Here is a 22091-nt window from a genome sequence, read left to right on the forward strand (position 1 = left end):
GAAATAAAGAAATATTCAGACTAGGCACGTATGCGCTTTTAGGAAGTAATTAATTAAGAGTGCTCATGTGTATTGCACATCAAATATGGCAGTTTTGGCTTTTAACATAGTTTTGTAGTGCATTCTTTATTTTCTATCATTTCACATCAAATATTTGTAAATTTTAACTTCTTCAGCTTTTGTGTTTGTACTTTTTCCCCTTTCAATCTGTGTGTGTATATATGTATATATATTGCTCCCCTCGTTGATTAAGAATGTCATTGGTACACCTTTTTTCACAATAAATTTTATTATGCATGGTGACCTTATTTGAAATCTAGTGGTATATTTATACATTCTATAAAATATGAGAATTGCTAATAGATTATTTGTTTCAAGTAACGTGTTAACTTGACTTGTTTATTAAATATGTCATATGAGTCATATCATGTCAATCTATTTAAGAAATAGTTGTGTTAGGGACAAGAGAGCCTAACATAATTAATAAACATGTCATATTCGCGTCAACCTGTATATTCAAATAATCATGAATTGACACTACATGAACACGAGACTTTAACATAAATTGCCACCTCTTTTTTTGGTTGGTAAGTATTTACCAAGACAGATACTAGGATCCGTGTAAATATCTTTAACAACATAACCCCTAATTGAATTACGGGTGCAAAATCTAAATGCATGAAGGGTTTGGGAGTGGAGATTCTCCGCAAAAGCCTTTGGGGTTGGCAAAATCGGGATCTTACGTAGGATCGTTGAAGGTAGGTGGGATCGTTCAGATTTAAAGCAAAAAACACATTGATAATGACTTTGTATGTTGAATAATCACGTTAATTATAATTTCATCCATAAAAAAAATAAAATTTCCATTATATGATGTAATTTACATGTCATACATCGCTAAGTCTATGCTAACGAAACAAATATATTTAAGTTTTGACTCGATGTATCTAAAAAGTTTAATAAATGTTTAATTAGCAACCAAATACCAAAATAATTATCAAAACATATGGAAAATATTTTCTAAGTTCTAAGTTCCAAATTTGAAATCCAAAATAAGTTAGCAAATGGAAACTAGCTAGCTACAATATGAAATCCAAAAGCAAATGAATATTAAGGTGAAATGGACATTTAATTATTCTCATTCTAAGGTTATTATAACCACCGTCCTAAATTCCTAATCATCATCATCCATTTTATCATCTATGTAGACATTATATATTTGTATACTAGAGTTGCAAAAGATATCAAGACACAATTTCACACTCAACTATTTAAGTTATACCACTCAACAACAATTAAAGAGCATGCTTAAAAAAATCAATCAATCAATATACAAATACAAGCATAACTGATAAAATTATATATAAAAAAATATTTTAGTAATATTAGAACACAATTTAGTATATTGATCAAACAAATTTAACAACATTATAACTTAAAAGGCAGCAAAGCCAACATCAAATTCTTCATTTAAAAATGATGAAACATTCATTCATTTTGATTACAAATGAACTAGAAACTAGAAAGCATTTGCTTATGTTAATATAATTTTATAAAAATAAACTAAAAAGCCATACCATCATAACATGAAAAAATAAAAACCCTTAAAGTTTCATCAAAAAAAAAAATTTATCCCATAAAAAAAAAAAAAAAAAACCAAAATTTTTGTTTTTGGTAGGATCGGTAGGATCCCTTATGATCCTACGATACTATAAGATCCTACACAATCCTACGTACAATCCTACCATTTTTACAATCCTAGTGCGATTCTAAACGTTTTGGTGAGGTGGGATCGTAAAATCGTGCAATCATACGATCCAGATTGCGATTTTGACAACCATGTTTGGGCTAATCTACATCAACCCATTCCCCAATTATTGGCTTTGTTCGTAGAGTTAGATGGGCTGATCCTTGTGGCCTCCTTTTATTTATTTAGATTAAAAATAAAAATAAAATTTAAAAACCAACCAACACATAAACTGAGTTGTACACTTACATACTTCAGTTGAAATCGTGTTTTGTAATTGTGAAATTCTACTGAAAACACGAAACACACATCTGTACACAATCTAACTAAAATTGTGTTTATTATGTTGAAACCACAAAATAAGAGTGTTCACAGTATATAACTATCACCGTGCACTCTATATAAAACTGTATGTAACTTGTGCTTACGCACGAAAATGATGAATTTTAGTGATGCTATTGATGTTAGCTTGGGTTATAAAACATATAAGATATTAGTTTGATCAGAACATTTGAAGGTACTAAAATAGTTTTTTCTTACAATTTTCATGATATCGGTTATGCTAAGTTTTCCATTACACTGTTATTATGTATATAATTTTGAAAATCACTATTAGATATTACATATACAATATCAATTTACAAATCACTATCTATGAAATTCTACTATGTACAACACAAAATAAAAGAATAAATTGGTCCAATAGTATCTCCTAAATTGAATGGGGATATGTGCATGAGATTGTTCAGGTCAATTGCAATTTGTTATGTTTAAGATCCTGGCATACAAAAATATCTGAATATAAATAGTATAAAAAATAACAGCAAAAATCTAAAAAAATTAATTTGTATGGAAAGCTAACAAAACAAAATTCAATTTTGAATCTAATAAAATTTTCGAGCATTGGTTATATATATATATATATTAAATTAAACTCAATTAGCACAAAAATTTAAAAACTTATATTAAATGAAACATGTGACGTAAAATTAAACTCTAATTGAATTCTAATTTTTACAATGAATTAAATAATTTAGCACAAAAATTTAAAATTTAAAATTAGATGGGATATGTGGCTTAAAATTAGACTCTAATTAAATTTTAATTTAAAATCTAATTAGATTTTTTTATGGTTTTTGCATATATATATATATATATATATAAACTTAAAAAAAATAAAGGGGTGAGTGAGCAGTGGTGTGGTGAATGATGAGACAGCGTGTAAGTGTAAATAGGATAAAGTCCTCCACAACACACAAGACCGTGGCGCGCCTAAAACTCAACTGAACTGAACAAAGGTAGTTGAGTTTAGTTGAGTTGAGTTGGGTGAGAGAGCTGGAGATTAGAATGAGCTGCTGGGAATTGTGTTCCAGCTCATGGGTCTTGTCTCGTGCGCCCATGGCCATGACCAGTGGTTCTAGCTGGAGAATGGGCTCGACCAAGACCAAGACCAAGACTCACCACCCCTCTTTCTTCTTCAAGGTGAAGCCCTCTTGCTGCACCAATAATATTAATGGTCCCACAGAGTCTTCTGCATCTTCTTCCTTATCTTCTCGTGCATGGTACAACCCCCTTAGAAGAACACATAGATCCTTGGATCAGGATCCGGATATTGTCCGCCACTGGATCCAACCCGATCATCCACTTGCATCCCCAGGTACAAATATTTATTTATTTATATTCTCCTTGGAATATTCTTTCATTCTTATCTTATGAGGCACTTCTTTATTTATGTGTGTGTTAAATTATAAAAAGAAATGATGAGATTTGTACACAAAACATTGCCAGTAACAACGACAACTTGTCGTTTAAGATTTGTTTGTTACGAAAGTGTTGTAAAAATATTGTGCAATACAGGGAAAAATGAGAAAAAAGAAAAGAAAAGAACACATGCATTAACTTGGTCAATTCTTAGTGACTACATGTTCAATAGCAGAAATCCTTGAACGGTGGTAGTATACAAAACCATGCTTACAATATATATGATATAAATAAAACTTTTTGATTGTGAAAGAAAAGAAGAGAAGATGTTGGTGCTTACATTTTATAATGATTTGGTTTTCCAGCAATGAAATACTCACCATTGAAGGAGTCCAAAGTAGTTGTATTCAGCTTTGTAGAGTAAAGGGTTTCATCTCTTTTACAGTTTTACCCAACGGTTTAAAATTCAAAACAATTATAATTGTTTTAAATCTTGCATTTTCTTAGCAACCAATCCCAAAATTCTGGGACTAAAGCTTGGTTATAGACTTGTAGTTGACTTGTTTAATTTAGAGAATTATTCTGTTTTGAATCATGAAAGATGTAGCCATACAAGTTTTACAGGCTCATGCTGACTAGTTTGAATAACATAGTAAAAAATCTGGCACTTTGATTGAGCAATGCATTCAATTTGTTGTGGTTTGTGTGTTGTGTGTGCCAGAAAGATTTACAGTGGCGTCGTATAACATATTGGGGAATAGAAATGCTTCGAAACACAGAGATCTCTACACAAATGTTCCTTCTTTTTATATGACGTGGGAACATCGCAAGAAGGTCATATACAAAGAGCTCATGAGATGGAACCCTGATATAATCTGTTTGCAAGTAAGACTTAGTTCTTAATTATTATTTGTGTGTGTGTTAGTAATGTGATTCATTAAAATTGGAGTTTATGGTAAACTAATGGACTTATGGTGTCAAATGTTATTTTGTCAGGAAGTGGACAAGTATTATGATCTATCAGAGATTTTGGTGAAAGCGGGATATGTTGGGTCCTATAAGGTTAATTTTTAATTTTGAGCCAACTTTGTCCATGAATTTAGTATTTTCAGATTCACGTAAATGTACTTGACCTTCATACGGTTCCATTTGTGTGCCTTTTGAAAATCCTGCTTGGTATGTTGTATAGTAAAATTTTGCTAAAACCAACCGGTTTGAAACTTTTCTTCTTAAAATTTTTTAAATCATTTTCTATCTTCCAAAAATTTAAGAAGAATTTGACTCATCTTGAAAGCTAATATTATCAACTTGCTGATTTGTGGTATGCTTGACTAAAAATGGACCCAACATATGGTGGTCTTTCAATTGATAACTGGGAACTTATTTATTTGGGATTCGCAACCTGAGTAAATGGAACTGTGTGTGTGTCAAGTCACTGTATTCATGTACAGATTTGATCAAGTTGAAACTAAATAATTCTAAGTAAGTTTCCTGCAATTGTAGAGACGCACTGGAGATGCAATTGATGGCTGTGCTATGTTTTGGAAAGCCAATGAGTAAGAAAATTGTGGTTTGTTTCATATTATCTTTTAAGATACATACTGGTTAGCTTGAACTAAATGAACAAATTTTAACTCCTTAGGTTCCGGTTATTGGAGGGAGAGAGTATTGAATTCAAGGGGTTTGGTCTTCGTGACAATGTTGCCCAAATTTCTGTTTTTGAGGTACCAATCCATTAGCATATGCTGATTTGTATTAGCAGTGTTATGATTAACAATCATATTGATACTTATTAACAATCATATTGATACTTTGGAGTCTAACTTCCTCTCCTGTACAGGTAGATGTGTAAAGATGAATCAAGAAGACTACTGATTGGGAACATCCATGTCCTTTATAACCCAAGCCACGGAGATGTTAAATTAGGTCAAGTAAGTCCTTTTACCTTGATATTCTATTTTATCATGCATAACTTGAATATGATTACTTTTCTTATGCTCCTGGAATAAAATAAGTAGACTTATATATATGTCTCTTATAATGATCTTTTGTCAAATGTAAAGTGCATCTTAAGTATCTCATAGCACCCTCCCACAATTGATTTTGAACTATAACATAGACAAACTTTTAAGGAATCTTTATTAGTAGTATAAATGAATTTTTCATTCGAAAAGCATGTGTGAGTACCAATTTACTGCTGCCATTAAGTCATTTTCTTAATAACCTCTTAATGAAAATTTAGTTAATTATTGTCAGAAAATAACTTTTAGCGTAAACATTTGTGCACTGAATGTTAATGACAGAAAAACTGGGGTTTGCATTCACTTTTCTGCCCACCTCCAACAAAAAAAATAATAATTAAAAAAAAAAATCAATGTTATGCATCAATTTTGCTGATGCACTTTGATATTGAATAACTTAATTTTGCAGATACGCTTTCTCTTGTCAAGGGCACAGATCCTCTCAGAAAAATGGGGTAATGCCCCCGTTGTACTTGCTGGAGATTTTAATAGCACCCCTCAGGTGTGATATCTAAAACTGTATTTGTCAAATTTACATCTTGCACTAATAAAGTTTAATTCTTCACCTTCTTGTTGACAGAGTGCAATATACAAGTTCCTGTCATCCTCCGAGGTGAATTTCTTATAAAGTTGTTAACCACATGAACATTATCTTGGTTATAGAAGTCAGTTATTTACATAAATTGTATTGACAGTAGTCATTTTGTGAACCAATTTTCACAGCCAAAGTGCTTGATTATAATTAATTTTTGTTTCTATTTCGCAGCTAAATATCTTATTATATGATAAAAGAGAGTTATCTGGGCAGAGAAATTGTCATCCTTCTCAAGTTTTGGGTGTCAAGAAAGAAATGAGGAGTCCGTTGATCTTGACAAACAGGTATTCTTTTCTTATTTGTGGTAGGTAGTTAGATTTTTTATTTATTCTGCACTGATATACGTATGTAAATTTGATTTGGTTAAGAGCAGCACAACTGTGCTTGGAGCTGGCCTAGTTGCATTACTTTGTAAGTTCACAATTAATTCTCATGCAAAGCATTGGGGATTTGTTTTTTAATATCATAAGAATTTAAACCATTTGCTTTTTTTTTTCTCAACCATATGAATAGAGGTTCTTCTCTTTCTGAATTTCTAAAACAACAAAACATTGGAATACTTTTGTCACCTTCCAGATTTGGGTGAGATTTTCATTATTTATTATGTATTCATCCCATTAGATTCCAGAATCTAGTCCTGCATATTAAATCTGCGGGTACCGTGGTTTTATGAGTTAAATCATTTACTTTAATTACTACTTTACTTACCTCTTATTCTTTAATATATTCTGGATTATTTCACTTCAATTCCTATTTCCATCTTAGGATCTTGTCCTATTTGACAATTTTAACTATAGTAAGGATTGTCTTGGAGTTGTTGATATCACACCTAGAGGTATATACCTGGTTTAGGATAACTAGAATTAGAACATCTTGTTTGTCATTTCTTACTTTGAACAGGGAAAATATATACTATATTTCTTACTTTTTAGTGGTAATTATTGAACTTCATATGCTTGAATACTGTTCATTTCAGATTATTTAACAATTGCTGGACTGATGAAGAGGTAAAAGTTGCAACTGGAAATGCTGGGTGCCATTTACTTGTGCATCCCTTGAAGATTGCCAGCTCCTATGCCACAGTGAAGGTTATTAGATTCTACTATTTTACAACTTTGTTGTTTAAATTTTTTTGGTTGTTGTTCGTCTTCCTAGGTTGGTAGTTCTCTTTTCCTATCTTATGCATCATATAAGTCACTATTTTTTTTTAAAAAAACTGTATTTCCATCTATATATTCTCAGGGTTCTGAAAAAACTCGGGGATGTAATGGTGAACCTTTAGCTACATCCTACCACTCAAAGTTCCTTGGAACTGTTGACTATTTATGGTAAGTAGCTTTCTCTGAAAGTTTTGATGATGATTCTCATGGTGGTTGGTGATGATGGAAATGTCAACTGTCTTGAACTGATTCAGGTACTCTGATGGTATTGTACCTACAAGAGTTCTGGATACCATTCCACTTGACATTCTCCAGAGTATAGGTGGTCTCCCCTGCAAGGTAAGAAGACTCGAGAGCTCTGCCACCAAATGAAATTTGAGTCAAAACTCTATAGAATTTTTCAATGACTAGAGTGATATACACTTGCACGGTTTGGATTATAATGTGGAATTAAGTGAGAGGATTTAGTTTTTTTAAGTTTTGGGATTCTTTCGCTTGATTATGGGTTTGAATCTTGAACATAAAACTGAAGGCAGAACTTTTTTGGTGGAATTTGTTGACATATTACATTCTGCTGAAGAACTTTTGTTCTTTTCAAATCTGTTCTGAAATCCACTAGGAAAAGCTTCTTGCCTTATTCAGTCAGCTAACTCTACTTCTAAAATCATATTGCAAGTATGGTAGAATGTATTTGGAAGTTTTTCTATATGCCCGTGCCTGTTCTTGAAAACTGGTCTTTATAATTGTTCTAGTTAAGTATCATATAACTGTTGCCCTTTATAGGGGCCTTCTAAGTTTAAGTTTTTAATGGCAATGGGTTCTAGCAAAATTGAAAATATTTTAATAGAATTATAGAATTTCTAAGCACAGAAATCCTTATTTTGTCCTACTGTAATACACTTCTCCATTGACTTATAATGGGTTTTCAATTGATTACATATTTTGATGTCTGTACATTATTATCCAAATTGACATTGTTTCTTATGCAGAAAGTGGGAAGTGATCACTTGGCCTTGGTTTCTGAGTTTGCCTTCACACCAAGAACAAAAGAAGGCAACAATTTCAAATCTCAAGTATAGCTGACCTAGCATCTAGAGAAGAAAGTTATTTGTCGGTGACAGATTTTGTGTTGAGCTTTTAAAAGTCAACTTCAATCAACCGAGAAAAGAAGCCTATATTTGACTGTTCTCTATGGACTATTTGGGAAGACAAAAATTGAGTTCCATGCTTAAATAAACAAGATCATGAAGGACTTCTCTTTGCAGCATTTTTCAGCCAACTTATAGGTTTATGGGTTTGAGCAGTAGGTAGTTCATAGACATTGTACTTCTTTGTTTTCTTTATTATTATTATTATTATTATTATTATTTTTAGATGGAATGTTTTCTTTATTAAGCTTTGACAACAATGTGGATTTAACATTAATTAATTTCATCTCTATCCTCTCTGGTAATTTCTAGTGCTGTTAATATGGGCATGTACAGTTTTCAGTTGATAGCTGTAAATGCTGTTCGCACAAGTATGAGCTACAGCTCTTTATATTCATACAAAAATGACTCTTGATTAATGGTGAATTTAACTGATTTAACCGCTGGGCCCAGTTGCCTGAGTGGTACCCGGTACCTTATGTGTCCGCTAATTCAGGGGTTCAATCCCCTGCAATAACAAATTACCCAGCAAACACCAAAAAAAAAAAAAAAAAAAAAAACTGATTTAATTTCCCAGACATGCAATACACTAGCTTGAATGAAAGTTGATGTACTTCCCCTTTATATACACACCGTGAACTTTTGGCGTGATAGTTACTTCACAAGTATAAATATTTGTAGAGTGAAAAGAACAAGGATCAGGTTTTAGTTTTCAAAAGGAAATTCACACATATACGATTAGAGTAGAATTTTATCTCAAAATTATCAATTAAAAACAAAAAAACTTATATGCATTGTTCTGTGGTGTGACTGTTTTTATAATCAAATCTTCCCATCTATCCCTAGAAAGATTTTTTTGGGACCCTAGAAAGTAATTACAGTACAGCCTAACTTAAATGTAATCGGCCTAAAATCATGTGTGTGGTTATGCTCATGCCAGCCATATCTCTTTCTTTAATAGATATCTAGGTCTGGTTAGTGGTTACACTAATCTACACCAGACATTTTGTCTTGTACTTACATTCTTTCTTCACCATATCACATCAATGCCTATAATAATAATTATAATATATATATATATATATATATTTTTATATATTCAATATTATAGGAGGAGAGGAGAATTCAAATACTAAAAATTGTTAATTGAGTTATAAAGTTTTTGGCTAATGACTATAATTAAAGAATCAATGTAAATAAATTAGACTAATTCATTTTAGTACTTTAATTTTGTTTTCGTTCATTTTAATTCTTTAAATTTCAAGTTTATTCAATTAAGACTTTTCCGTTAACTTCAATTAAGTTTTTTTTTTAAAAACAAATTCTGGAAAATATTTTTCAATCAATTGGATTTATTTTTTTAATTTAAAAAATTTGAAGAAAAAAAAATTTGAACAATTAACACAATCTTTAATAGAATTTGATGGAGAAACCTTAATTGAATAAACTTGAAACTTTACATGATCATGACATGAAAAACTATTATATCTTTTTTTAAATATAATTACATAGTACTCATTTCTCTCACCTAATCTTCCTATAAAACAAGTTGCTCTATTATTTTATACGTGGGTGAACCTTTCTCTTAGAGACTTGAACTCCAACCTTTATCCCCGCACTCTACAAGCACTTATACTTATGAAGTGAATATCACATCAAGAGTGTGTAGTAGTTTCTTACTTTATATATATTTATATATATATATATATATATATATAAACTACTCCTATGTCATGAATCATGATGGCCTGCATTTGTCTTCCCATAAATGGAAATTTAAAATGGTAGACATGATCACATGAATCATGATGGCCTAATTTAAAATGGTAGATTTGGACATTATTGTGCATTCAATATTCTATTGGATAATTTTTTTATATATAAAATCAAACAATTTTGAATCAAAATGTGTTTGCATACAATGATTATTTATATAAAAAATATATATATTTTTCCATATTGAAACACGTGCTTCATATTTAACAAATGGAAAAAAAATTCTCTACAAACAACTTGATGGAAAGAATTGGTCCCATTATAAAAACGTGACGCGACCTTTTGAACTTTATCCAGTAGAAAACTCTAGCACGAACATCACAACCGTCCACACTGATCAACGGTCCAGATGTCACAAAGTGCACGTGGAGCCACCGTAATCTGCCACAACCACAAAGTCAAAAAAACATTACGCGTAGCCGTAACCCCACAAATGTAATCTCACACCTGGAGTCACAAAAAAGCGACCCATTAGACCGTTCACCCAATCACGACCCACCACGTGTCCTCTCTTCAAAAAATGAAAATAACCGACCTGTTTGTCGACTTTTTTGGCTTACTTGCTACGTCAAGAATCGTCGTTGCTACTTGTAAGCCACAACCAGTCCCCACCACCACAACGCTTTTTTTTTCTCCCAAGTTCTTCGCTTCCATAAGATTTTGTTTTGTGTTTTTTTTTTTTCTTTGTTTTTGTTTTTGTTGTTGCAGAAAATCTAGATTCGGATTTTTATTTCTATCTAAAAAAAAAACAAACAAGAAGCGAAAAACACTATTGCATACAATTGAATTTTCAATTAAATGTTGCAGCGCGTCGTTGACAACGTCCTCGCCGTCGCAAAAGAGTGAGCCCCATTTTCTTCTTCTTCTTCTTCTTTCTGTATTGATTTGGATAAAATGATTGTATCTCTCTTTTTGAGTTTTATGTATTGCGCTCATCTTGGGTTATGTCCTTATGGGTTTTATTTATTTTTGGTTTTTATTGTTGTTTGTGTATATGGGATTCTTTGATGATTTAACCAACTGGGTCAATCAAGAAATGTTAATTCATTTCTGGGTTTATTTTATTTTATTATTATTTTATTATTATTTTTTTTAAATGTAGTAGTTGTGATTAAATAACCAGGATCATCTAACTTGATTAAGGAATGGCTTAGATTATGCCAAGTCACCACCCCCATTAATTGTCATTATAATTATTATTAGCTTTGTTTAGATATTAAAATGATTTAGGAATAGTCAGTGATCAGCATTCAGCAGGGTTTGCCTTTTCCTTTTATCTGGAACATATCAGTGCTACAGTTACTACAAGTTTTACTGCTTAGAGCTTATAAATTGATGTGTCATTAATTACAAAGAGGCAATTCAAATATTCATTTATTAGGTAGTTGAAGCCCACACCAATTGCATCGATCGCCACATCAGTTTGTAAGCATTATGTAGTAAAACTTGTAGTAGCTTTAGCTTTTTTTCATAATTTAATTGTTACAATAATTGGGGAGGGGAATTAAACCTTGGTTGTCCTTTAGGTAAGCTCACTGAGTTACAAGGTTTTTGGCGATGTCATATTAGTAGAATTTGATCAAGTATTCTCAATTTTACTGAGAGTACTCACAAGTGTTAGTGTATGCATATGTAGGAGGTCATGGCTCTCATATAAATGCCTATGATGGCCGTGTTTGGTTCTCTTCAGAATTCTGAAGAAGTAGGCCTTGATCAAAAGTTTGGGACTTCCGTAAACTGATAAGTGAATTATTTGACTGATTGCATGGCCTGGTTCATCCTTTGTCCTTGCATATCATAAAACTATTCATAATATAGAAGAAGTTTGAAATTCATGCACTTTATTGTATTTTTTAGCTTTCTAGTGGTGGGGGTTTCCGGGGTCGTTTTCTTTTCCCAAAGTATGTCTAATTTTCCTATGCTGTCTTCAGTATTGCTGAGAACAATTGTGTTTTGGTTGATTCTCTATGGTACTAGTTATAGTTTGGGTGCCATTAAGGCTCATATTTTTCCACATTATGTAGGGCTTTATCCATCTATCTTTAGGTGCCCTCCAGAGGATTATTTCCCTCAAGCATTTTTGATATAGCATATTTTTGGTTATGACATGAGCAATTTGTATTTTATTTCTTGTTTTTATTTTTTTAGTGCAGGTCAGTGAAGACATTCACTTACGAATCTCTGAACAATATTGTGAGGCTGATCAATGGAGTGTCAGCGCTTTTGTTGACACTTTTGCCGGGGAAGGCTAAGATCCTTGAAGGTATCCATGGCTGGGAGCTTAGGCCAACCTTTCGCGGACCTCGTTTTCCACGTTGGATGGAAAAGTAAGTTTTAACTATTTTGATGGTACCTACGAAATTGTTTTGCATCCAAAGCTTGTATGATGGCTTGGGATCGTTCATTGTTAAACAGAATGGAGAGAGTTATTCTTGACAAGTAGTGATGCAGCTGCTGCAAAGATATGTTTATTAAAACAGCAGATTAAACCTAAGCAGGCAGAAAAGGGGGTAATTCCCAGAAATAAAATAATTGTTATCTCAAAGTAGGCTGCCTTCTTATTAGCTTAAATTCATGCTCTTAGACATTCTAGATAGGACTTAACTACTTTCATAGGTTCCTAGGTATGAAATCTAGTTGTGTACTAAGATGTTGACGATACTAATTACATTTTCATTTTTCAAAACATGGAAACTATGGACTGATTATTAAACCTTACGTAAGTATGCAATTTCAAATATCATGGACTGGTTTTCCTTGTAACTTTGACCAGCTGGTTCTATTGGTCTCCCATGGGTACAAATTACTTTGATCTTGAGTTTGTTGTTAGCACTAAGAGTGAAAAAAAAAATTTAATTTTGTTTTATTTAATTTCAGAAGGCAATTGTAATTTTACTATTAGTCTATTGGATTTTAATTTAGGTCTTATTAGCTAATTAGGCTAATAGTTTCCTAGAATCAAGGCTTTGACCCAAGTCAATTAGGGTTAGGACTTAGTACTAACAGTCTATTAAGCCTGCTATTGTACTATGGAAACAAGTTTGTGATGGACAAAATATCTGTTGTAAGATTTCTAATTCCTTGGTGCTGATTCCAGTCAATAAAGATTTTGATTCATATGTTTTCTATTCCCATTTGGTTCTGACTACAAACAACCATGGGTGCTGATTCTTATGTTTAATTAAACTTTTCTGTTCTTGTGTTTATTCAGTCTTGAGAATTTTGTATTCCTACAATTTACTTGTCTTCTTGACCGTTGCTTGAACTTGGCTTTCCGTTTGTTCACCAATGCCATTGCAATTCTCACAACTTTGTGCTAATGAAACTCAACTCTTTGTGGCTGACAAAAGGGGAAGAAATTCTGAATTGATTTTGCATGTTGATGAAAGAATTTTTATTTATTTAAAATCCTTAAAAATCATTTCTTTCCAATAGTGTGTAAGGCTAGGCTTATATGGTGCTTTTATCAACATATGATTATCTGAATATCTAGCTTTTTCATATTAAAAAAAAACTACTCTCCAAAGTTTATTGTTTGTTGTGCAATTTTTAGTCTTTGTTTTGTGCTTGCATATCTTGGTTGTTGACATTTCTGCATTTCTGTGATGTTGTAGTGGTGTGTCCTCTTTCAACCAGTTCATTTATGAGCTTTCTGTGGATTCTGATACATCAAGTGTAGATTACTCATCTGCAGAAGAAGATAGTGACAGAAACATATATCCTGCATCACCTTCATCTCAAAGTTCACGTGTCTCAGGAGCCAGTACTTTTACCAAGTATGATAGGCATCGGACAGGATGGATCAGATGCATATTCTTTTGGATTCTGTTGCCTGCAAAATTTCTTATGGGGATCCCAGTTTATCTTTATCGTTTTCTCTTTAATAGCGTATCAAAAGCCCCTGCTCTCTCTGGAAGCCACCAGCATTCAGGTTTACATTCGATTAAGAGAGTGTTTACCCTCAGGGACCAGATTGTTCACCGCACCACTGACAGGAGACGTGGAGTCATAGAGGTTTGTGCAAGGACTGCGATCTCCTATCAATCTTGGAAATTGTGATTTTTTTATCATTTGTTTTTCTCATCTTATGGATTGATTTGCATGCATGATTTCCCTTTTGCTTATGTATCTCATTATCTCTCCAGGATCTTCATCTAGCAATAGAGATTTTCATCGAAGCTATTTTTGATGTTGTTCATAAGGCAGCTCATTTTATTCTTTCCCCATCAGAGGCTTTCAGAAAACTATTCAGAGGGGTTTCATACTACATTGGGCGTACTAAAGAAAATCATGGTAACGTTGTGGAAGTATCTGTTACTACAGATACTCTTGGGGAAAATGATCCAGCTCCTACAGAACAGAATATGACTTTTTATCAGTCTCTAAATACAGATGCCCGGACATGTCAGGATGTCATAACGGAACTTGGGTAACGGCTATGCTCCCGCTAACTTTATTCAAGTTATATTTCTCTCTGGAAGTATTCATATTTTCTGCAAGTACCTTACGTTTCTACCTGTATTAGGTACCCATATGAAGCTATCCATGTGGTCACTGCTGATGGTTATGTTCTTCTTTTGGAAAGAATTCCTAGGTAAAAACATGTTCCTGTCAGGTTTTGGGTTTATTTTTGGGTGAATGGTGCCTTATGCTTGTAGTGTGATGTTGCAGACGTGATGCCCGGAAAGCAGTTTATCTTCAGCATGGAGTTTTCGATTCATCTATGGGGTGAGTTTTTCCATCTTTGCTCTTCCTTGGTTAGTTGTAATTTGCACTAGTGAAAAGTCAGTTGCAGATACGATTTAGTTTCAACATAGGGGATAGGATCCATCTGCTCTATCTCTCTCGATTTTTTAAAAAGAGAGTGGATTGATGGAAGAAGTGCTCCAGAGAATACATTAAAATTATTGAAGTTATAATTTTTCGGTGGCTGGCTCAGGAGTGTAGTTTTTTCATTTTAATGTATTTTTGCATCTTTGAGTTTAGTTGGAGTCTGGAGATCAAAATTTAGCCAATAACAAATAAACAAGTAGGTAAAATGGATGGAATTTTGTGGAAATATTGAATTTCTGTCCACCTTTGAAAATTCAAAATTATTGATTTCTTTACATAGGTTTGGACTTGATTACTAAATATGGGATCATCTTTTAGCTTTGTATATTTAGACAAAAGTTTAAATGTTGTTCCTATCAGCAACCATTTTTTGGCCTTTGTCTTCTTGTGACCCCATCATCAGACAATGTGGTTTCTCTGCCTTGTGCCACCAAATTGTTGTAGTTTGTCATCTTGTCATTCATTTTTCTTAAAAATTTGTATATGAGCTACATCCTCTTTCACGCTAGCTCTCTACATGATGCATCCTCTTTCTTTCCTTCAAATTCTACAACGCATCATTAAAAAACTATTAAAAAAAAAGATGTTTAGAATGGTAAAACATAATATGTTAGAATGTTCCTTTTTGTCCTCTGGAATCAATTTACTTTTCTTTAATAAATATGGCCAAACCTTTATCAGCAGCTTAACTTCCTTAGCAGAATTAATGAAAAAATTGACCAGAACATATAAAAGACAGGTTGGTTTAGAGCATGTTTGCACCCGTCCCTCCTAGAACGCCCAAACCTATATCTTTTGTTAAAGCCTTCTTTAGTAAATTCAGTACCACATTCTTAGTTAATAAACTTATTGCATTATGTTTTCTTGTATCTCCAAAATTTTAAAATTTTGTTTTTTATATGCATTGCTTAAATTTTTATTCTAATAAGTTTTTTTTTTTTTTTCTTTTCCCAGTTGGGTGTCCAATGGGGTTGTTGGTTCTCCAGCTTTTGCAGCCTTTGATCAAGGTTTGCTACATTTGCATTAAGAGTATGTACAGTTTGCAGAACACGATTGAGCAATGAATATGTGATTGCTTGCATGTCTTGCAGGGTATGATGTTTTTCTTGGGAATTTTCGGGGTTTGGTTTCTAGGGAACATGCTGACAAGAACATTTCCTCACGACAGTAAGTACAAATGAGTTCCATATGTATTTGTTTGTCAGTTTTGATATGGAATTATATCTTTTCAGTCTGTTTGGATTTGAAGAATGGTTGTTAGTATAAATTGTTTAATATAAATTTACCTACACATGATTATTTGAGTTTTATTTATCAAAAAAAAAAGAATATTCAAGTTTTAGAGATTTTACTCGAACAACGACACTTGTAATGTTACTTATCCAAAAAAAAAAAGACACTTGTAATGTTAGATTTGAAATAAAATCTTACAACTAATCATTTCAAATCCAGATATTACTAAAATTTAAATCTATCCACAAATTTCATCAATTAAAAAAAAAAACCATAAACAAAAACAAAAACTTGTTATTCAAGTCATTTAAACTAAAAGTTGAAATCCAAATCTCTCTCTTTGAATGCCTCTATCCAATCAGTTGCATTCAAGAAATTTATGGTGGGGGAGGAGAATGAGACTGCATTATTTCAGATATCTTATATAATGTGGTACCATCATGGTATGGTAATGCTGTGACTAAATGTTAGCATCAATTTAGGTACTGGCAATACTCCATCAATGAGCATGGCACTGAGGATATTCCTGCAATGATAGAGAAGATTCACGAAGTGAAAACTTCAGAATTGAAGCTTAGCCAACCTTCTCTTCAGGAGGAAAGTGATGATCAGCCTTACAAACTTTGTGCAATCTGCCATAGCTTGGGAGGAGCAGCTATATTGATGTATGTAATAACACGACGGATAGAAGAAAAGCCCCACAGACTATCTAGATTGATTTTATTATCACCTGCCGGGTTCCATCAGGATTCTACTTTTGTTTTCACAGTGGTTGAGTATTTTTTCCTTATGTTTGGTCCTTTTTTGGCACCCTTTGTGCCTGCCTTCTACATACCAACCAGATTCTTCCGGATGTTACTCAACAAGTTGGCTAGGGATTTCCACAACTATCCTGCAGTTGGAGGGCTAGTCCAAACCCTAATGAGTTATGTGGTTGGTGGAGACAGCTCAAATTGGATTGGTGTGTTAGGATTACCACACTACAACATGAATGATATGCCAGGAGTTTCATTTCACTTGGCGCTTCACCTTGCACAGATGAAGCACACTGGGAAGTTTAGAATGTATGATTATGGGAGATCTGCTAACATGGAGGTGTATGGATCTCCTGAGCCATTGGACTTGGGTGAATATTATGGGCTCATTGATATCCCTGTTGATCTAGTTGCTGGACATAAGGACAAGGTAATTCGGCCATCAATGGTAAGAAAGCACTATAAAGTCATGAAGAATTCAGGTGTGGATGTATCATACAATGAGTTTGAGTATGCCCACTTGGACTTCACGTTTTCCCATCGTGAAGAACTCTTGACATACGTCATGTCACGCTTGCTGCTTGTGGAGCCTACTCCAAAACAACCATCTAGTCAGAAGGCTCTGAGGTTGAAGAAAAAAGGGCTGTGAGGTTAATTAATGCCATGGATCATCCAAAACACTCTTTTACGTGGCATGTTTGTTGTATCATGTGTGTCTTAGTTGCACATTACTGTAGTAGGTGATACGGGTGTAATTTTTACTGGACTACAGTAATCTTTCCCATCAATTTTATCAAGGGGAATGATTTTGTACTCAAAATTTGTATACTTTGTAATAGGGTGATGAATTGATTAAATGTGTTTTCTGTTACTCTTACTTGGCAGAGAAGCTTCTGAAATGTTTTCCAATTCCCAAAGCCAAAGGGGTTCGAATTGATCCATTTTTTATTGGTTGGCAATTTAGTCATGAGGTCCATCCTGATTAGACAATGTTGCTTCCACTTTTAACGAGATGGACTGCACATTTCTGGGTACACGTCCTCTTTGGGTTTGGCTTATCAGGAAAAGAGAAAAAATTGGATTCATTAAATGACTTGTACTTCAAATTAGGACTAAACAATGATTATCAACTTCTCCAGGAAGTCAAACTTGCTACAGGACCAGCTTCCTCCATGGTATTCGGTCACTACCAGTACCTGCTCCATTGCCTAGACTGAAGCAAATTATACCACAAAACAAAAAATATTTCGAGACATTTGTATGTGCCATTACCCTCCCCCAGCAATTAACTAGGTTTAGACATATCTATACTCTATATAAGAGGATTTCTCTCTTTCAATTGGATTTTTATGTAGTTTAAAAATACTCTTATTAATGAAGAGTAACTTCATTTTTAAATAGGGTCATTTCTAAATAGGGTCATAAATGTTAAATAACAAATTTCATTTTGAATTCAAAACGAGAACTCTTAAAATTTATGATTTTTTTTTCCTTTATATTTAAAAAAGAAATTACAGTTACTGTTTATCTCTAAAATTTATCATTTTTATTTATTTAAAATTTTTTTATAAATTATAATAAATTTAAACTATTAACTTTTACTCAAAAAAATATAAGAGTTCAGAAGCGAGTATATATATATATATATATATATATATGTTAAATCCATCAAGCTCAATTGTAATTTTTCTTGAAATTAAAGTTTTCCATTCCTTCATTATGTTATACATCCCCTTTATTAATTTTTGACAATGACAAATATTGTCATTATGCCACTCTATCAAGTCCCATCGCACTCCTGTCTGTTTTCAAAGTTACTTCTTTTTAATTGTTTTTGCTCAATATTCAAAAGTTATTGTAGGGGTCAAACCAACCATCAACGGTTTGGAGAACGGAAATGACTGAAGTCATGGATAACGGCAAGTTACCGGCATTTGGATCATAGTAAAACCGTGACTACTTTTTTTTTAATCCTTGCAAAAACCTATAAATTTTTACTAGAATAGATTGATTATATTATCAATAAAATGCAAATAATAATTTAATATTATATAAACCTGTAAGGACACGATTCGTAACGAACCGTAACAGTGTTGGGTTTGCATGTAAAAAGGCCCAAACAATATCATTTGTAGAGCGTGGGTTTGAAAGGCTAGGCCTCAGTCACCAGACGGTGGGTTTCTCGTGGTGTTCATACATGATTAAGTCGTTTTCGCCTTAGGAGTCTTTCTCCTGGAGGCGGGCTGGGAGGCTCTGGTTTTTGGCCATTTTTCCCAGCCCCCTCTCTGGATTGCTTACTTTTCCTTTTATACTAGCCTGTGTTCCTTATCCTTCGTCCACGTGTAGGATCGGCATTCCAAGACTGATACTTGTCCCATCAGCCCATACCCAGAGTGGTTGGGGGTGATTGTAAAAGCTGGAGAGTATGGCTTTGTCAGGTGCAGAGTATTGAATGGCAGTAAGGGCAGCTTTCCCTGGCCGTTATACTTTCCAGCGTACCCTTTTCTATTGACACAGATATTTTAGATTTTTTCCCAAGCTGTTTCTATATCATTTTTGCCATTCCTTCCTGTGAGATCTCGGACATGCCGAGGACTGAATCGTCCTCGGCTGCATCCCAAGGCTATTTTATACTTGTATTACAGAACCTGGGCCATAACTTTCCTCGGCCTGGGCCTTTGGGCCCCAACGAGCAAATGGGCCTGGCCCACGAATTATTGGGTCCCACAATAGCCTCTCAAAATCCTGCTGTCCGACCTTTTGGTTGGAGAGGAGGGTTTTGATAATGCTAAGCCTTTATTAGGGCTCGTTTAGTTCTGTCCTTCATTAATGTTGGTGTCTCTTCATCTACCCAGGAAACATTTCAGGCTACGAGACATTCCTCTGATTTCATTCATGACGCGTTCTTGCCGTTTGATTGTCCAAAGCGCGCCTTTAATGATTTCCCTTTACGAGACCATTCAAATTCGACGGTATTTGACGGTGTGGGGAAGTGGAACGGGTATGTTCTAGTTTACAGATTTTCTTGGAAATCTGGACAGATTAAATACCTCTCGTTTTGCCCTTCATATAAGAAGAAAGGCATGAGGTTATTTCTTTCATATAGAGACCTTTTCAATCCTTCTGAAACCAGAAACCCTTAGCCACCTCCAGAGTTTTCTTTATCTGCTAGTTACATCTTAAAGTGTGATACGTTCGAGATAGGAGTGAGTAATGAAGGAACCATACCCTTCTCAGAAGTAACATGTTCTTATGAAGCTAGAAATGGCTCGGTCAGGGCAGGGATGACAGAGACTCAAGATCCTTCTTACCCTCCTTTCAGCCAAAATCCGAAGCAGGGGCTCGTCGCGTCAAACTTTTGGCGCGACTGAGCTGGGATCACCCATTATTAGTACCAGTCGCTCTCTTACGAGCATAGCTAACATGGCACCAGCGTGTTAGGAGTTAGGACTGACGCAGGGACAAAGTGTCCTTGCTTCTTCCTCTCTTCCTTTACTGGTGCCTCCTTTTGCCTCTCTTTCTTCTTCTTTCCACCGCCAAATCCATCCTGGCGCTTTTCCTTCTTCCTCTTCTTCTCTTCCTTCTTTCTCTTCTCCTCCTCCTTCTTCTTCTGAAGAAGGTCCTCCTCTCAATATGGGCGTTATTGGGGCAGAGTTTGGAAGGACTTCAGAGACGAGTTTTAAAAAAAACATCTGACTGTTTATTTGTCATATTGTTGTTGTTGTTTTTTTTTTTTATTATTATTTTTGTAATCCACCTTCTGTATAGGCTTGTTTAAGCCCTTCTTTGTACGTTGTAATACCTCTTTATATTAATAAAAGTCGTTATTGCTTTATTTCACATGCTCTATCTCTTTATTTCTGAAATGGTTACGCCGTGGATAGACATACTATCTTGTGAATTCTTTTCATTTTTACACTTTGACCGATGTTTAGGACCGAAATTCTAGTTAATAAAAAGATCTTACTCTATGTTTATAGAAACTATCTGACTTAATAATATTGAATCGAACAAATGATACTTAGGGCTGAAACCCATATTAAGAAGAAAAAGAAAAGATATTATGATGAGCTTATTAGGGCGGTCTGGCACAATACCGCCGACCTTAGAGCACAATACTTAGGGCCGAAATCCCTTATCAAGGAAAAAGGCACTATTATGAGCTTACGAGTGCTGTTTGGCACAATAATACTAACTTGAACAAATGACACTTAGGGTCAAAACTCTTGCTAAGGGAAAGATATTATCATGAATTTAATAGAGTTGTTTGGCACAATAATGCCGACCTGAGAAAACAACACTTACCCCAAAATAGCCGAGATGACAACTGAATGCTCGGCGCGATGTAGGAGGTAATCATCCGAAGACATATAACCCAAAAATGAACAGCCCCTCCAGGTTGCTGAGTAATAGGGTGTTTCACCATCTTCCTAACAACTTTCATAGCCTTAACCTTTTTCTGGTATTTGAGCCGAGGATTGAGCAACTTAACATTTTTATTAAATAGCCGACCTTTCCATAGGTTTGAGTCCGAGGACCATGCGATACCTTGGTTCTGTCCAAAACTTGATTTTGATAAGTAGTTGGTTTCCCCATAGGTTTAAGTCCGAGGACCATACAATACCTTGGTTCTGTCCAAAACTTGATTTTGATAAGTAGTTGGTTTCCCCATAGGTTTGAGTCCGAGGACCATGCCATACCTTGGTTCTGTCCAAAACTTGATTTTGATAAGTAGTTGGTTTCCCCATAGGTTTGAGTCCGAGGACCATGCAATACCTTGGTTCTGTCCAAAACTTGATTTTGATAAGTAGTTGGTTTCCCCATAGGTTTGAGTCCGAGGACCATGTAATACCTTGGTTCTGTCCAAAACTTGATTTTGATAAGTAGTTGGTTTCCTCATAGGTTTGAGTCCGAGGACCATGCAATACCTTGATTCTGTCCAAAACTTGATTTTGATAAGTAGTTGGTTTCCCCATAGGTTTGAGTCCGAGGACCATGTAATACCTTGATTCTGTCCAAAACTTGATTTTGATAAGTAGTTGGTTTCCCCATAGATTTGAGTCCGAGGACCATGCAATACCTTGGTTCTGTCCAAAACTCAGTTTTTCTTCCAAGTAGTTGG

General features: G+C 34.1%; 2 protein-coding genes across 4 annotated transcripts; both read left to right on the plus strand.

Moving 5' to 3' along the window:
• Window positions 1-2999: 2999 nt before the first annotated feature.
• On the plus strand, window positions 3000-8677 carry LOC126702331 (carbon catabolite repressor protein 4 homolog 3). Its single transcript, XM_050401006.1, has 13 exons — window positions 3000-3404; window positions 4170-4333; window positions 4445-4510; window positions 4952-5004; window positions 5091-5172; window positions 5293-5379; window positions 5879-5971; window positions 6050-6082; window positions 6236-6348; window positions 7041-7152; window positions 7307-7392; window positions 7479-7563; window positions 8214-8677. The coding sequence occupies exons 1-13, from the start codon at window positions 3095-3097 to the stop codon at window positions 8301-8303; spliced, it is 1374 nt and encodes a 457-aa protein (XP_050256963.1). The 5' UTR covers window positions 3000-3094; the 3' UTR covers window positions 8304-8677.
• Window positions 8678-10750: 2073 nt separating this feature from the next.
• LOC126701540 (uncharacterized) lies at window positions 10751-17840 on the plus strand. Of its 3 annotated transcripts, none has more exons than XM_050399699.1 (9): window positions 10751-10990; window positions 12302-12475; window positions 13763-14162; window positions 14294-14577; window positions 14674-14742; window positions 14820-14876; window positions 15936-15988; window positions 16073-16148; window positions 16697-17840. In XM_050399699.1, the coding sequence occupies exons 1-9, from the start codon at window positions 10947-10949 to the stop codon at window positions 17616-17618; spliced, it is 2079 nt and encodes a 692-aa protein (XP_050255656.1). In that variant the 5' UTR covers window positions 10751-10946; the 3' UTR covers window positions 17619-17840. The 3 variants fall into 3 exon arrangements, with proteins under 3 accessions (XP_050255656.1, XP_050255658.1, XP_050255657.1); XM_050399701.1 differs by having other exon boundaries at window positions 10752-10990; window positions 12297-12475; window positions 13828-14162; XM_050399700.1 differs by having other exon boundaries at window positions 10752-10990; window positions 13828-14162.
• Window positions 17841-22091: the final 4251 nt, after the last annotated feature.

The sequence above is a fragment of the Quercus robur genome, chromosome 10, assembly GCF_932294415.1.
Source record: "Quercus robur chromosome 10, dhQueRobu3.1, whole genome shotgun sequence".
Taxonomy (NCBI): Eukaryota; Viridiplantae; Streptophyta; class Magnoliopsida; order Fagales; family Fagaceae; genus Quercus; species Quercus robur.